Source organism: Chrysochloris asiatica, unplaced genomic scaffold, assembly GCF_000296735.1.
Source record: "Chrysochloris asiatica unplaced genomic scaffold, ChrAsi1.0 scaffold00260, whole genome shotgun sequence".
NCBI lineage: Eukaryota > Metazoa > Chordata > Mammalia > Afrosoricida > Chrysochloridae > Chrysochloris > Chrysochloris asiatica.
In genome coordinates this window covers 3,474,592-3,491,808 of record NW_006408778.1, presented here as the reverse complement: position 1 = coordinate 3,491,808, position 17,217 = coordinate 3,474,592, and the positions used below count along the sequence as shown (strand labels likewise).

The 17,217-nt window shown below is 45.0% G+C and overlaps 1 protein-coding gene across 1 annotated transcript in view; it reads right to left on the bottom strand.

The window, feature by feature from the left end:
- Positions 1-17,217, bottom strand: part of DGCR14 (DiGeorge syndrome critical region gene 14) — a 34,822-nt gene that overhangs the window by 3,661 nt on the left and 13,944 nt on the right. Inside the window, exons 4-8 of the mRNA XM_006874050.1 lie at positions 7,955-8,124; positions 7,720-7,837; positions 7,221-7,357; positions 6,496-6,598; positions 4,833-4,942 (exon numbers count right to left, since the gene is read on the bottom strand). Coding sequence (XP_006874112.1) covers positions 4,833-4,942; positions 6,496-6,598; positions 7,221-7,357; positions 7,720-7,837; positions 7,955-8,124 — 638 coding nt within the window. The remainder of the gene's footprint in view (positions 1-4,832; positions 4,943-6,495; positions 6,599-7,220; positions 7,358-7,719; positions 7,838-7,954; positions 8,125-17,217) is intronic.

The window sequence follows — 17,217 nt, the reverse complement described above, 5'->3', positions numbered from 1 at the left end:
AAACAGAAGCTAAGGGATTTTGCCAAAGCCAACCCTGCTATGAAAAACATTCTAAAGGAAGTTCTGTGGACTGAGAACCAACAAGAACAGACAACAACCAAAGACTGACATATGTGGCAGCATCACTCTGAACTCAGTCGACAAATGGAAGAGTCAAGAACAGAATAAAATTATAGGAACAGAGAATTTGGGAAGTCAGACTATGATCAAAACAATTATAATGTTTATAAAGATCAACAGAGAAGAACAGAGAACCAAGTGGTGAGAAGGTCAGGTAGATTACAGGATAAAATAGACTGTCTTAAATGGAGGGAAGAGTTAATGGAATATAAGGTAATCACAATGATGAGGTTGGGGTGGAAGGTTTAGTTCAGGCGTTGGGGAAGGCATAACAAGAAGAGGGAGGAGATGGAAAAACAAGTTAGATAGGGGAACACTGAGACAGGTTTGCATGTCCTAAGTGGGACAAAAGTAAATACTGATGCATGTGCAACCTTGGAACAACAGGGCTCTGTGATACAGGGATCTAGGTATAGTTTGAAGAGGGAAAATATTACTAAGATGTTTGTCTTGTGAATATTGGTTTCCCTTGCCTACCATTATAAAATAGACACTTGAGTGGGATAGAAAGGAATGTTGAGAAACATGATTACAGAAAACTTGTAAGCCCGTTGTCAGCCTTTAACTGACTGGAATACCTAAAAGGGGTTCTAGAACTTGCCCAGTGAAATAGCCCTCTTGCAGAGCCTTTTCAGAGTATAGGACCTTAGGTGGAATCCTGAGTCCCATCCAGAACCTTATAGGGTAGGACATTCCCACTAGAAGGACAAGCAGACCAGCCTGGAACAGCTACAGTGACAGAAGATACATCTTCAAAAAGATATCATCAGGAAAAACCCAAAACAAAAATGTCAGCATGACTGGCTACTACAAAAATAAGCAAGCTGTTCTCCAGGAAGACATCAGGACAAGCAATCAAGTTCCTTCAGGACAAACTCCCCTCTGAGACTGAAACTCAAAGGAAACACATGAGCAGGCAAGTAAGCTTGCTGGCAACCACACTGGTCTACTGGTGAGTGGAAGAGGGGGAAAGGCAGTAATGAAGAAATTGGTTGAGTTCAACCATGGTCCATTAACTCCCACTGACCTGGAGATGAGTGAGAAAAGAGGAAGAAGCCCTGGTTGCTCCAAAGTGTGGTGAGATCTGGGGACACCTGAGCCCATGGACAAGGACATAGCCACAGTGGGCTAGAGCTGAGAGTGAAGCATCCAGCTGATATGAAGTGAGGGGAGATGCACAAGAACACCTAAACTTGCAGACAGTACCCATTTGACCCAGTTTGATGGCTTGATAATCAGAACTCCAGTAGAGGAAGATTACAAAAAAAAAATTTTTTTTTTTTTTTGATAAAGGAAACATGGGTAAAGTGCTACAATTTGATGAAACGGACCTATATTCATGGAGGTAGTAACTCTAAACACCAACAGAGAAGGAAGGAGTAAGGAGTTTTCATATCAAGTATCAATGCTATCCTCTCTGTACACAGGGTAGATAGGGAAGGGCAACTTAAGACATTGGATACCTAAAATGAGGGGGCAACAAAGGCACGAAGTGACTGGCTTACAAGGTTTCAAGAGGAGTTTAGTTTTAAGTGTGTGTGGGGAACAGAGTTCCCACTGAATATTTTTCATCTTGTCTAAATGAGTCTGGTAAAAAGATGGGGATAAAAGACTTTGATTCAATAGTGAGTCATTGTTATCACGACTAATTGCAACTGTCACAATTGTAAAGGTAAAAGTTTTGTAACAAAAACAGGGGAATGGTTAATCTTACAGTCCAGGAACAGAGGACCCTAGGACCATTAAAGAAAAAGAAAACAAGCAGAATGCGTGACCTTATCCAGAGAAGCAGCAATGTCAGAGATGGAGGGAGAGATGGGGACATGTGGAGGGGGGAGCAGCTGAGGATTCTAGATTCTTGGGAAGAGAGGGACTAAGAGCTGGTGGCCAGGAGGCAGACTTGAAGAATGTGCCCATTTGAGGTGTAAATTATTATATATGCCTGGGTGTTTTTTGTTTGTTTGTTTAAAAAGAGTTAGAGTGAGTAGAATGAAAAATTGTTAACTGATGGTACAATGATTATACTCATTGTAATAAAACAAGGTACATAATTTGTTGATGTAAAACTGATGATCTGCCCTGTAAACTTTCACTCAAGCCACAATAAAAACCTTAAAAATAAAAAGACTTACATTAGGTCACTATGAGTCAGAATCAACTGGATGGCAAAGGGTTTGGTTTGGGTTTTAGATGTTTCTAAGACTCCATAACCCACCAGTGCTACCCCTAAGGAGCCCCCAGTTGCCTCAAGCCTAGCATCCTTGGACTGTTCACATCTTCCTCTCAGTGAGCACTACCAAGGTACCAACCTCCATCAGTCTCTGAAGGAAGAGAGTAGCTGGTTTTAACATACTTCCCTCTGGTTACTAAGCGACTATCTTTCTGGTTCCTGGCCACGTGTGTTTTCCTGTGAGAATGTCCTACGTACGTCCTTGACCTATTTTTCTAGTAGGGTACTCGTGTTTTATTCTTCCACTATCAAAAAGCTGTATCTAGATGAATTATATTAAGCTGTCACATGCATACCTGTTAATTCAAACTCTTAAGGACCCTGTAGGACAGAATAGAATTGCCCCAACAGGTTTTCAAGGCCGTAATCTTCACAGTCACCAGCTGCTCCTTGGAAACCCTATACAGGGTCACTATGGGTCAGAATCGACTCGACGGCACTTGACAACAACAACAACAACAATCTTCACAAAGGTAGACTGACTCATTCCTCCTACTGAGGGGCTGGCAAGTTTGAACTCGCTGACCTTTCAGCGAGCAGCTGAATGCTTAACCCGTGCACGCTGTTTTCTCAGTTAACCACACTGTATTTCTAAAATGTTATGTTTGCAATTTTCATATCATGCAATCTAGCCATCACTTCCACTTTATTCTTTTTATTTATGAAAGTCCTTCCTGGCTTAAGATCAATGAACTGTTCAGCCATATTTTTTTCTACGGTTTATATATTTAACCTTTCCACTTTTCTCAAGTGTATTCTGCTACCCATATTAAGGATGTAGTTTACTTGACTTTCAAATACACACACCACTTCCCAGCGTAATTACTGCCTTCATCATACCTTGCCTTCTGGCTCAGATTACAGTTTGTTTCAGAAGTGTTCATTTCCTATTGAACCTGCAGAGTCTAAGGCCACTGGCACACATTAAAACATCTACATCACCCTATGCTATGCTTTAACAGCTCACGTTTTTCTGGGTTGTGTCCCACATTCTAGAACCAGGGTGAGAAAACCTGCCTGGGTTAAGTATGGATATGCATTGCCTTTCTGAGTGACTCTGACACAGAATCAGGAAAGTTATGGTGGGTACCTCCCCTTCCACACGAGGAGCCGGCCTAGAGAAAACTCGGAGGACAGACAGGGCCAAACACCCTGGGATGGTGTCACCTGGATGGATCTTTTTATGGTTTCTTTACAAAGGTTTTATTCTTAGGTGTTACAGATTTTCTGGTGCTCCAGTGACAGGTATCTGTAGTACCACTGCATTTCCAGTTGATTACTGGGCTGCATAGGAATGAGTTCAAGGTCAAGTCTTTGGATGGCACAGTGGTTTGTACTTGGCTAGTAACCTAAAGGCTGGCAGTTTCTACCACCCAGCTATATCACAGAAGAAAGGTCTGGCAATCTACTTCCATAAAGATTATAGTGAAGAAAACCCTACGGAGTTCTCTGTAACACATGGGACACCATGAGTCGGAATCCATTCCTTAGCTATGGATTTGGTTGGGTTTTTTTTTGTTGCTGTTGTTCAAGATTACCTCTTATCACCTGGTTCCTGCTTCTCCTCCCATCTGCAAATGAGCAGACCCAGAAAAATAAGATTTTTTGACTGAATGAACCTAGAAATTCTACTTGTTAAGACCACATTTGCTCAAATGACTTATTTACACAGCTAAACTAGAAAGGTATTTGGGAAGTATGACAAGAAGAAGAAGATTCGCTCTTCTTCATCTACTAGCTTATGTGTGAAGTGAATTTCAAGTCACACTGTGCCACAGTCTGATCTTTACAAGAGCAGATTGCCAGGTCTTTACTCGCGAGGACCAGCTGGTGGGCTAGCATGTGGCCACTGCACCATCAGGGCTCCTTTTCTTTATTCACGCCAGCTATTTACACTGAACACTTGTGGGTTTACAATCTGAAAATTGGCCCCCTCTGTCTCTGCTTCCTATGCTCTCTCAGCACTCCAGGGTTGGTCAGCCAGGACCCAGGACCCAAAAGTCACACCTTTGCCATCTCCACAGCAGCTGCCAACTTTTACGCACCTCTCTTCCTTCCCTTTTGAAAACACTACAGATCCCAAGACTAAACATGCACCTACAACAACCTGGGCCACCCTACTGTCTCCAGGTCCTCTGACACCCACCTGCTCACTCCTGTACCGTGCCCACATCTAGCCTAGCCTCACACTCACAATCAGTCTGTCTCATGTTTCCCACAATCAGAGTCCTTTCTCTGCCAGCACACAGCCTTCTGAGAATAGACACCCAGCCTCAGAGGACACAGTAGCCCTGGACCCCTTCCTGGCACTCAGTCCTTCAGAGCATTCGGAACATCCTATTAGCCCATCTGCCTTATCTCTGAATGGACTTCTAGCCCCTCCAGTAGCTCTGACAAGTGCCAGCTAGAGCCTGAGCCTCTGCCCTGACCCATCAGGTGCCCACACTGAGTCCCACCACAGACCCCTTTCACGACAACCCACCTTAAAGGCTGGCCCTGGAGTCCTGTCCACGTAAGATGTTTCCGGTCCTTCTACTCTCAAGGGTGTGTTCTCGACTTCACCCCAAGTCATCAAAGGGGACTCGTTCACACCTGCAAAGGTAGAGCCCACCACAACCCCCTCAGGCCAGAGGGCTCCTGACACTCTCTTCTGCTGCCACAAGTTCACCTCATGCAGTTCCCAGCTAACCCCAGGTCCAGCAGCTGTGCCCGCTCTCACTTCCCTGGATCATCAAAACCTGGGACCTCTGCTGTCTGAGTAGCATATGGTGCAGCCATGGAGGCCCTGGCAGCCATGGGGTTCAGCCTGGAGACAAACAGCTCCCCAGAGAAGCCAGGCTGGGCCAGCTAGGCTCCAACCCTAGTACTGATCCGGGGAGCTGGAGGTCTCTGTGGAGCTTCCTGGCAGTCAGTGATGACACCCCACCCCAAAGTTGGAGGAGATACGTGGTACTTTCTGGACTCCATGACCTCCTGGAGTCCCATAGCAGCCAGCACCACAAGCAGAGGCCAATGCCAGTGTCAGGGCAGGCAACCAGGTAACTCAAGTATTAGGAGTCTCCTCATTTAAGGCAGGCATCAGAGAAGACCCAAGTGTCCCCAGACCACAGGGCTAGTGGTAGTTGTTTGTAAACACCACTGGCTAAGTGCCCCACCTGCTGACATGACTGAGAACCAAAACCAGAAAACATTATCCCAGGACTGGTGGCTACACAAGAAGCCCTAGTGACACAGTGGCTAAGTGCTTAGCTGCTAACAAACAGGTTGGTAGTTCAAACCCACCCGCTGCTCCACAGGATAAAGATAATGGAAGTCTGTGTCCCTAAAGATTTACAGCCTCAGAAGCCCTATTTGTTGTTGTTATGTGCCATGGAGTCGGTTCCAACTCATAGACACCCTGTACAGGGTTTCCAAAGCTGTAAATCTTTATGGGAGCAGAAAGCCTCTCCTTTCTCCCATGGAACAGGTGGTAGTTTCGAACTGCTGACTGAGGTTAGCAGCCCAATTCGTAACCACAACAGTACCAGAGCTCCTTCAGAAGTCCTATGGGGCAGTTCTATTCTGTCCTATAGAGTCGCTATGAGTCAGAAACAACTAGAAGGCAGTGGATTTGGGATGATGACACAGGCTAGAAGGGTCTGTGCAGAAGAGGTGGGGAAACTGGAGCTGTCAGGCAGCAGAGATGGGGCTTGCAGAAGGGATGTAGGGGCAAGAATGTGCTTCACACACCCAGGCTACCTGGCATCACCCTGACCCCAAAACTGTGAAGCCCCTTCTCCAGGTGTACCTCGTCCCCAGCCCTGCACTCAGCTAGACATAGCACACTCAGACCTGACATCTACACACCCTTCACAAAAAGCAGTGCACCCACAAAGTCCACCAACAGGATAGCTTGCCCTTATTGCAGACTACCTCAGGACTATAGCTGTGATACCTCAGCTCACCACCAGCCAGATTCTACCCTGCAGGTCAGCCAGCCCAGCTGGTGGATGGTATGCCTGGTAGACTTGGTGGTCCCAGAGCCCAGCTTCCTAAGTCCCAAAAGTGTGGGGTAGGCCCAATCGAGCACCAGTGCCCACTGAGAATCCCTCCTCCCTGAATGAAGTCCTTGGAAAGGCCAGGTATCCAGTAGGTGCATGTCTCACCAGGGGCAGGAGAAGGAGTGGCAACAAATCCAAATCCACCCACTCTGGGGGACTCCTGGGGGATCAGCTCCTTGCCGTCAGGGCCCACTTTGCCCTGTTTGTGCTGAAATGAGAAGAACAAGGCCGAGTCAGGGAGACTTGGGCACTGGTCGGCTGGAACCACTCTCCCCAGCTGGACGAGCACACACTAACCAGCATACTTCCTTCCTCAGGACTGCCAGTCCCCTTGAAGAAAGATAGGGAGAGACAGGAAGGCAGGAGACTTCCACCAGAGCCCATGTGGACCTGTTCAAGCAGGCATTCCCAGCATGGGAGATGCCCTTCCTCACAGCTGGAGCAATGACAGGGCCCACTACCCGACCCACATGGGCTATTTTCAGAGGCAAGACTGTGCTCTGGCCTCTTTCCCACATAAGAGACTCTCAACCCTCTCCCCACCTGCTGCCAATCCCACCATCCACCCCACAACCCTGCCTGGCACAAGGGTGTAGGTTTGGCACGACTGTGCAGCTTCCCAGTAGCCTTTTCTCTTGTGGGCACTCAAGGGATCTGCCCCAGGCCAAAAGAAAGACTCAGAGACCCCATGAAGGTTAGCACTACCGAGCTCCACCAATCCCAGGAATAGTCCTCATTTATCAGCGGCAGTGGAAATGCAGAGAGCAGGTTGTGGTGTGGTGCCCTGGTCATCAGCTCGCACCTAAACCTGATGGTCCCAGCCTACGCACCTGGGCATTGAGGGCAGCTGCTTGCTGGAGCTGGGACCTGCTCAGAGCTTGGCTGAATGGGTCTCTGAGAAAGCGTGTGTTCTTATGCATCACTTGCCGAGGCTTCTTGAACATCTGCTCTTCATCATCGGGGACACCTGCCAGTTCAAGCAGGGAGGGAAGTAACTGTCAGTGAGGAGGGAGACCCTTGCTTGGCCCTGCCTCTTTGGCCTTGCCATTCAGTGCCTACCCCCAGAAGAGCATACTCTCTCTCAACTGCACAAGAGCATTGGGCTTGTTCAGGCTCACATCTGCCAAACCTGAACCAAGGGGGGGGAGGACCTCACTCTCCTGTTGGCCTTGCACACAGAAAGACACACCATCCCCTTTAAGACAGACCAAGAATAAGGCTGTCCGATGTCTAGGGTTCCAATTGAGCATTTACCCAGTCCCTCCAGTCAGATTCTCGCACAGGGGCCCTCACTCCCCCTGCTCTGACTACCTGGCCCCACCTGCTCACCCTCTGGGTAGTACATAAGGGAGTTTTTAGCCTTGTACTTCCAAGTCTCCACTCCAGCCTTGTTGCTCTCGATGGCTTGGTGCTCAGCTGATGGAAGGGCAAGATTCTCTTCCTGCCTCTGCAATCACATGGTGCAAAGTGGAGGTCAGCAAGGCTCCGAGGCACTCTGTCCCTGGCCCAGAGATGACCCCTACCCTCCACCAGAGTGCTCGAGGCCACTGAACCCCAGGGACACCTTCTCAAACTCCTCTTCAGCCTGGTAAAGCCAGGCGTGACGGGCTCGGCTCTTCTCCTTGGCGACCTCCATGATCTCCTGGAATGAGGCATTGTCCTCACTCGTGTACCGACTCAGGAAGACATCCAGACTAGGCAGAGGCTCCTTCTCCTCCTCCTCTCCTGCCTCTCCTGTGGGAGAGTGGAAAGATAGGATGATAAAAAGCATGGCCACCCATTCTCAGGAGTTACACCACCTGAAAGACAGCCTTGCCTGTCTTTTGGGTGGTCCTTGGTCCTGTGTTCTGTCTATGAGAGCTCACACTGCCAAAGGACTCCAACCAACCCTGTAAGGAGACTTACCCACCCGAACGGCCCAGAGAGTTCCCAGAATCCTTGGCCAACTTTACTCATCCAGTAAGTGTCACTAGAGCACCCAATGTAATTATAAAATGGAAGGACGGGAGGCAATTCAGGCTTCAAAGCCAAGAGTCCAGTGGTCTCAGCCAGGCTCTTCCTGGGCCAAAACCACAACAGTCTTGTGAGCTCCACCGCCAAAGCCCATATCACTTATCCCAGCCACAAAACTACAATCAAAAAGCAGTTCCAGGAGGAGAACAAACAAAATGGTGGACAGGGTAGAAGTGCAGTGAAGAGCTCCATCAGCAACAACACATGAATACCGGACCAAGCAGGCTGAGGGGATGGTGCCAGAAATCTGAACCACATATAAAGGAATATTTAGAAGGTTGGAAGGCTTACAGCCAGGGAAATTTTTAGCAGAAGAAAGAAATCCATTGCTTTCTAATTCAAAACGCTCAACTGCTCCTGGAGCCGAGCAGCTGAGCTGCCATCTTGGGTGAGACCAAGCAGTGGAAGGATCAGAGCATCCACGGACACCTAACAGAAGCACAGAGATAAAGGTGTGGACATTCTTTTTTTTTTTTTTTTTTTTAGTATCTGTTCATTGGTCTCTCACTGTCTGTGCACCTCCATTCTGGTGACTATAGAGGTGCCTGAGCAAGTGAACACCCCACCCCCATCCCCAGAGGATTCTACTATGCATGCACACAGGTCTCCTCAAAATTTAAAGAGACAGTTTCCACTTAAAACCAAACAACCACAGCCAGCCCTGAACTGTTTATAACTAGAAAAAAATGCCTGAATGGGGAATGTGGAGTGGGACAGGCAGACTAAAAAGAAAAGAGGCCGAAAATTAAATCCTGAGTTACATCACAATGACCAATAGTGGCATCTTGAAATTTCTCAAGAAGAAGAGTGAAAATAGAAACCCATCTCCTGATCACACCTACCTGGAGGCAATCAGAAAGCATAAATACACACCCATCTAAGTATTAAGGCCACAGATAACTCCTGAAAATGCCCAAAAAATAGAAGCAGATGATCATATCAGCACATGTCCAGAAACGAGATAAAGTGACTGAGGCAAATGAGCTCGAAGTAGACCTATACTCCATACTGGAAAAAGGACAAGATTTGGAAATGCCTGAGAAGGAATTTAGAAAAATGATTACAAAATGTATCAAAACACTATACAATGGAGTTGAGAAAAATCAGGAAGAAGTCAGGACAGTGCTACAGGAGCAATCAAATAAGATAGATACAGCATTGGAAACAATTCAAAACCTACAGAAAGAGGACCAAACGATTGACTAATAACAGAATTTCAGAAATGGACAATACACTGAAAGGGCAAAGGAATAGAACTGAAGACACAGAAGCCAGAACTAGTGAACTGGAACATAAATCTCAACACTACTAAGATAAAAGAGCAAACACAAAAATGGATTTAAAAAAATCAGAAGAATGCCTAAGATTCATGTTGGATAACATGAAGAGGAATAACTTAAGAATTATCGGCATTCCTGAGCAGGAAGAATCAGACAAGTCCACAGAGGAGATAGTTGAAGAGTTTCTGGAAGAAAATTTTCCTAACGTCCTGGAAAGCAAAAAGATAAGCATTCAAGAAGCTCAACAAACCCCAGGATGGACAGACCCTAAAAGACAATCACCAAGACATATAATAATCAAGCTCTCCAAAATCAAAGATAAGGACAGAATCCTGAAAGCAGCTAGAGAAAAGAGAAGTGTAACATACAAAGGCAAGTAAATCAGATTAAACTCAGATCTCTCAACAGAAATCATGCAGACAAGAAGGCAATGGGGAGACATATATTAACACCCTGAAAGAAAAAAAACTGCCACCCAAGAATCCTCTACCCAGCAAAGCTGTCAATCAAATACAATGATATAATCAAAACATTCCAGATAAACAGAAGCTAAGGGATTTTGCCAAAGCCAACCCTGCTATGAAAATAATCCTAAAGGAAGTTCTATAGACTGAGAACCAACAAGAACTGACAAGAACTAGAGAATGATGAACATGGCAGCATCACCCTGAACTCAATCGACAAATGAAAGAGTCAAGAACAGAGGACCTGGGAGATCAGTCTATCATCAAAACAATTACAATGTGAAAGAAGGTAAACACAGAGGAACAGAGATCCAGGTGGCGGGAAGGTCAGGTAGATTACAGGATAAAATACACCGTCTTAAATGGAGGGAAGAATTAATGGAATATAAGGTAACTACAACAATGGGATTAGGTGGAGGGTTTAGTTCTGGTGTTGGGGAGGGCAATACAAGAAAGGGGAGGAGGTGAAAGAACAAGATAGGTAGGGGAACACTGAGACAGATTTGCATGTCCTAAGTGGGACAGAGGTAAATAGTGATGTATGCACAACCTGGGAACAACAGGACTCTGGGATACAGGGATCTAGGTAAAACCTGAAGAGGAGAAATAATACTAAAATGCTTGACTGTCTTATGAATATTAGTTTCCCTTGCCTACTACTGTAAAATAGACACTTGAGTGGGATAGAAAGGAATGTTGGGAAACGTGATTAGAGAAAATTTGTAATCCCGCCTTTAGCCTATAACTGATTAGAATACCTAACAGGGTTTCTGAAACTTGCCCAGGTGAATTAGGCCTCTTGCAAAGCCTTTACACAGTATAGGACCTTAGGTGAAATTCTGAGTCCCATCCAGAACCTTATAAGGTGGGACATTCCCACTAGAAAGGACAAGCAGACCAGCCTGGAACAGCTACAGTGACAGAAGATACATCTTCAGGAGAAACCCAAAACAAAATGTCAGCATGACTGGCTACTACAAGAATAAGCAAGCTGTTCACCAGGAAGACATCAAGGCTAGCAATCAAGTTCCTTCAGGACAAACTCCTCTCTAAGACAGAAACTCAAAGGGAATACACAAACAAGCATGTAAGCTTGCTGTTGACCACATTGGTCTACTGGTAAGTGAAAGAGGCAGAAAGGCAGCAATGAAGAAGTGGGCTGAGTTCAACCACAGTCCATTGACTCCCGTTGACTTGGAAATGAAAGAGAGAACAGGAAGTGCTGGTTGGTCCAAAGTGTGTGAGACCGAAGGACACTTGACAAGGACAAGGACATAGCCACAGAGGGCTAGAGCTGAGAGTGAAGCATCCAGCTGATATAAAGTGAGGGGAGAATCAGAAGAACACTCAAACTTGCAGACAGTATCCTTTTGACCTAGCCCTGATGGCTCGATAATCAGAACTTGACTAGAGGAAGACTACCCAAAAAAAAAATAAATTTTTTTTTTTTTTTTGATAAAGGAAACAAGGGTAAATTGCTACAATTTGATGAACCTGACCTATGCTCAGAGAGGTAGTTACTCTAAATATCAACAGAGAGGGAAGGAGTCTTCACATCAAGTATCAATGCTATCCCCTCTGTACACAGGGTAGACAGGGACGGGCAACTTAGACACTGGCTACCTAAAATGAGGGGCAATAAAGGCATGAAGTGACTGGCTTACAAGGTTTCAAGGGGGAGTTTAGTTTAAGAGTATGGTGGGAAAGAAAAAGTCTCCACTGAATAGATTTCATCTTGTCTAGATGGGTCTGGTGAAAAGGGATGGGGATAAGGTTCGTATGATTCAATAGTAAGTAATTGTTATCATGACTAATTGCAACTATCATGATTGTAAAGGTAGAAGTTTTGTAACAAAAACAGGGGAGTGGTTAATCTTACAGCTCAGAAACAGAGGAACCTAGGGCCATCAAGGGAGAAGCGCACAAGCAGAATGCAGGACCTTATCCAGAGAAGCATCAACGGCAGAGATGGGGGCATGGAGAAAGGGAGTGGCTGATGACTCTAGATTCATGGAACGAGAGGGACTAAGAGCTGGTGGCCAGGAGGCAGACTTGTAGAATGTGCCCTTTGGAGATGTAAATTATTATATATGCCTGAGTGGTTTTTGTTTTGTTTTGTTTGGAATCTAAAGTGGATAGAGAGAAATACTGTTAACTGATGGCACATGGAGGGGATTATAATCATTGTAATAAAACAAGGTGTATGATTTGTTGAATGTAAAACTGATAATCTGCCCTGTAAACTTTAACTCAATCCACAATAAAAATCTTAAAAAAAAAAAAAAAGTTAGGAAAAGGTTTTCTTGCTAAAAGAAACATTCTACTATGGTTACCAAGGGTGGTAGGTAAGGGAAGATTATTCACTGGGTTGAGGATAGACACATTAGCTTAGGAGAGGGGGCAGGCAATTTACAACAAGAGGGAGGTTAGCATAGGAAAGATAAAGGTAGCAGAAAACATGGGGAGGAACACAGAAGTTAAAACGAATAGAGGCGAAATGAAACGATTTACGATAGAATGAATGTAAAACTAATATTCTCCCAAGTAAACTATCATATAATTCATAATAAAACACTAAAAAAAAAAAAAGAATAGAGGCGAATACTGTTAACTGATGATACATGGAGGTTATTGCAATTATTGTAATGAATCAAAGTATATGATTTGTTAATTGTAAAAGTGATGATATGCTTTGTAACTCTTCATTCAATTCACAATAAAAAGGTTTTATTTAAAAAAAAGCAGTTCCAGGCCCATGACTCTATTTTCAACCAAACAACAGACAGTCCTATAGCGTTAATGACACAAGGAGGTACACACGCCTTAGAACAATCTACTGCACAAGATCAAAAGGGCACCATTTATTTGCCCAAGGAGAAAGCTGAAGTCAGGAAGGGATAGGTAAGAAGGGTGAAGGAAAACAGGAAACACAGGGAGAACATGAAAAGAGTGCTGCTACATGTGGGGACTGCAATCAATGATGTGAAATGAAATGTGTCCGCTGTGGAACAGAAAACCTTCACTCCAATCATCATAAAAAGTTAACAGGGGATCAGCATGGCACTGCACAGAGTACTGCAGACTTCAGTGGGGCCGTCAGGGCCAGCGTCTCCTCCCTTTCACACGAAGTCTCCCACACCTACAACACACCTGACTATGTACAGGGCACAGTGGGGTCAGAAAAGATGAGGATGCAAACCCCACTTTGGCACCTACCATCTGAGGCCTGCAGAAGTTATTGTTTCCCTGTGGTGCAGTGAACTGTATAATACGGCCCTTCTGTGTGGCGCTGTGGGTTAATGCTTCAGACTGCAGAGCTGTTTGAACTGCAAGGTTGGTGGTTCAAGCTCACCAGCTGCTCCTTGGTAACGCTAACAGGGTCGCTATGGGTCGGAATCGACTCGGCAATTTACAACAACAACAAGCCATGCATAAGGAACCCTGTTGGCATACTGGATTAAGCGTTGGGCTAATAACTACAAGGGCTGTGATTCAAATCCACAAGCAATGGGAAAAAGATGAGGTTACTGCTCCCTTAAGATTTATAGTCTAGGAAACCACATTTCAGCAGTTCTACTCTTGCCCTATAGGGTTAAGAATCGGGCTGCTAATCTCAAAGTCAACAGTTCAAATCTACCAGTGTTCCACAGGAGAAAGATGAGGCTTTCTGCTCCCATTAAGATTTACAGCCTCAGAAACCCTATACAGGGTTACTTTGAGTCAGAACTGACTCCATGGGACATCACCACCACCACCACAACCCTGCCCTATGAAGTCCTGGTGTGGTGCTGTGAGTTAATATGCTGGACTGCAAAGTCGGTGGTTCAAGCTCACCAGCCACTCCTTAGAAACCCTACACAGGGTCACTATGAGTTGGAACCTACTCGGCAGCACTTAACAATAATGTCGCCATGAGTTGACTTAGCAGCAGTGGATTTGATTTGGGTTGTTTTTCAGTCATGAATAGTCTTGTGACTCCCACAGAATGATTTGGAAATAAAGTACTTGTGGCCCACTAAGGGGATTTAACAGCTTTAATTGGACTGCAAACCAGTTAAGGTCAGCAGTTTGAAACTACTAGTCACTTCATGGGAGAAAGTGAGGCTTTCTGCTCCTGTAAATGTAAAGATTTACAGCCTGGGAAACCTTGTACAGAGTCGCTATGGGTCGGAATCGACTCAATGGCACTTAACAACAACAATAATAATGCAAATAAGGTACATGGAACCCTAACAAGGTGTTTGGTCAGTTATATCACCATGCTGGGCTTAAAATGAGAGCCAATCCCAGAGCAGAGGGAAGGCCTCACTACCACCAAACAGAAGAGCCAGAAATGGATACACTCTTTACATTCAGGTCCCTGCGGAGAACCTCCTAGACTCAAGAGACAGAGTTGTAATACCAATGATGGCAAGAACAGCAGGGAAATAGGGCAGAAGCAGGAACAGAAGACTTGACATGAGACAGCTAGGCTTCCCAGTCCACCAAGGAAGATAGCTACAGTGGTCACGCTGACCCAGGGAACAAGGATGCTGAGTCTTCAGACAGGAGGCTTCCTGGAAGAGTGGGAAATCTCCAAGCTGTAATAGTTAGGGTTCTGTATCAACTTGTCTAAGCCAGACTTCCCATGGGTAAGTAGTAAGGATGTGCTTATTCCCATGGTGATTGTGAGAAATTATTCTTGTGGGTGTGGTCCTTCTTCAGTAAAGGAATAGGGAAGTGTTGGGGTTAGCAGGCTAGGATAACAAAAGGACCAGCTAGGAACTTTAGGAGTCCTGGTGTGGCAATGTGGGTTAACAGACCACACTGTAAAGCCCTTTGAACTGTACGGTCAGTGGTCAAGCTCACCAGCTGCTCCTTGTATACCCTATACAGGGTTGCTATGTGTCAGAACCAACTCAATGGCATTTATCAACAACAGGAGCTTTGAATAAGAATACAGTCATTAAGACAATAAGCAAGCCATTTTGGCTTCTTTGTTGTTGTGAAGTGCCGTAGAGTTGGTTCCAACCCATAGCAACCCTGTATAGGGTTTCTGAGGAGCAGCTGGTGAACATGAACTGCCGACCTTGCAGTTCAAACGACTTTGCAATCTGGCTTCTCAGGCGGGAGAGAAAACGGGAGGTGCCAGTAGAATTGTAAACAGAGGACTGGAACTGGAGGTGGGGTTTTTTCAGGATAAGGGAATAAAACTGCTTGCAGGCCAGCCATGCGGCGCAGATCTCAGTCTACTGGGTTGGGCACCAGATTTTGCAAAATCAAATAAAGAAAACCTCACCCTAGCTAAAATGAGTACAGACTGGATTACTTGAGCATTTGTCAGTATGGACAATGTTTCTCACAAGTTTTGGGGGCTGTCCGAGATTTTCTGCTTGTTTGGAGTGGCAGCCCTGGTGGAAAGGGAGACGCATCCCACTCCAAAGGGTTGACTGCCTCACAGCAAGTGCCAGAAAAACACCCGAGACTGTTAAAAGATAATCAGAATTAGTAAGAGAGGTGTGAAGGGATAAAAACATAGTAACCGTGGTGACCAAGCAATTTGTGCATGGCCCCAGAGTGGAAAAATTGGACTGTAAGTATTGCCTTGGTGGTTAGGCATTTTCAGAGGTCATTGTGTGACTGAGACACATCTTGGATGCAACCGAATGCTGAGTCCCAATCCGGTTGGAGACGGGCAAAGTGAAATCTCAGGGTTGTAGGCAAGAAATCTCCATGAGTATCCAAACATGGAGAAATTTTGGGAGGTTGAGTATGCAAGAGAACTCAGACACCAAGAACAAAAGAAAATGGGAAACAGAATTCTAGGCCTAGGGAAGAAGGGAGCAGGAGAGACTCCCACAGACATTCCTTCTGTCAGTCCTTTGAGGAGAATGTTGAGGGCTTGGGGGGACAATCCTTGAACCCAGGAAAAAGATAAAAATATTGTTGTTTTATTTGGCCAAAAGAACCAATCCATTCACCATCTGTGTTCTGGCCTCAATTTGGTTCCACTGAGGACTGGGTCTGCCAGGCACTATTCTATCATGTAAATAGAACTCGGCCTTCACAGAAGGAGATAGTCTATGCTCTTTATTGGTCAGTAGGGGAAGCAGAAACAGTTCAGAAGATGTTCTCTTGAAGGACTGAGACCAAGACAAAAGATTGAGGGATGGAGTGAGAAACCCATTGATGAACTGTTAAAGAGATGCTCAGAAAGATTTTCTAAGGAGAGAGCAGGATACACAGAGGCAGAAAGCCAGAATTATGGTATCTACTGTGAATAAAAGGAGCTCTGGTAGCATAGTGCTTATGAATCGGGCTGCTAATCTCATGGTCAGCAGTTCGAAACTACCAGCTGTTCTGTGGGAGAAAGATAAGGCATTCTGCTCCCGTAAGGATTTATAGCCTCGGAAACCCTGTACGGGGTCGCTATGAGTCGGAAATAAATGAGATTGAAATCAGAAAAACTTTAAAAACAATTAACAAGACAAGAAACTGGTTATTTGAAAGAATTAACAAAATTGACAGACAACTGGCAAACCTAACAAAAGAAAAGAGGGAGAAGACACAAATAACACACATTAGAAACCGCATGGGTGAATTCACAATGGAACCAAAGGAAATCAAAAGGATAATAACAGAATACTATGAAGAGTTGTACGCCAACAAATTTGAAAACTTAGAAGAGATGGATACAGTTTTGGATAAACACAACCTACCTAAGCTTACACACAGTGAAGTAGAAAACCTGAACAGACCCATAACAAAATAAGAAATCGACCAAGTCATCAAAAGACTCCCAATCAAAAAAAGTCCAGGCCTAGATGGCTTCACAGGTGAATTCTACCAAGCATTCAGGGAAGAGCTGTCACCAATCACACTCAAATTATTCCAGAATATAGAGGAGGATGGAAAACTTCCTAATACATTTTATGAAGCAAGTATAACCCTCATACCAAACCAGGGAAGGACGTTACCAAGAAAGAAATCCATAGACCAATATCCCTCATGAACATAGATGCAAAAATTCTCAACAAAATCCTAGCCAACAGAATTCAGCAACACATCAAAAAGATAATACATCATGATCA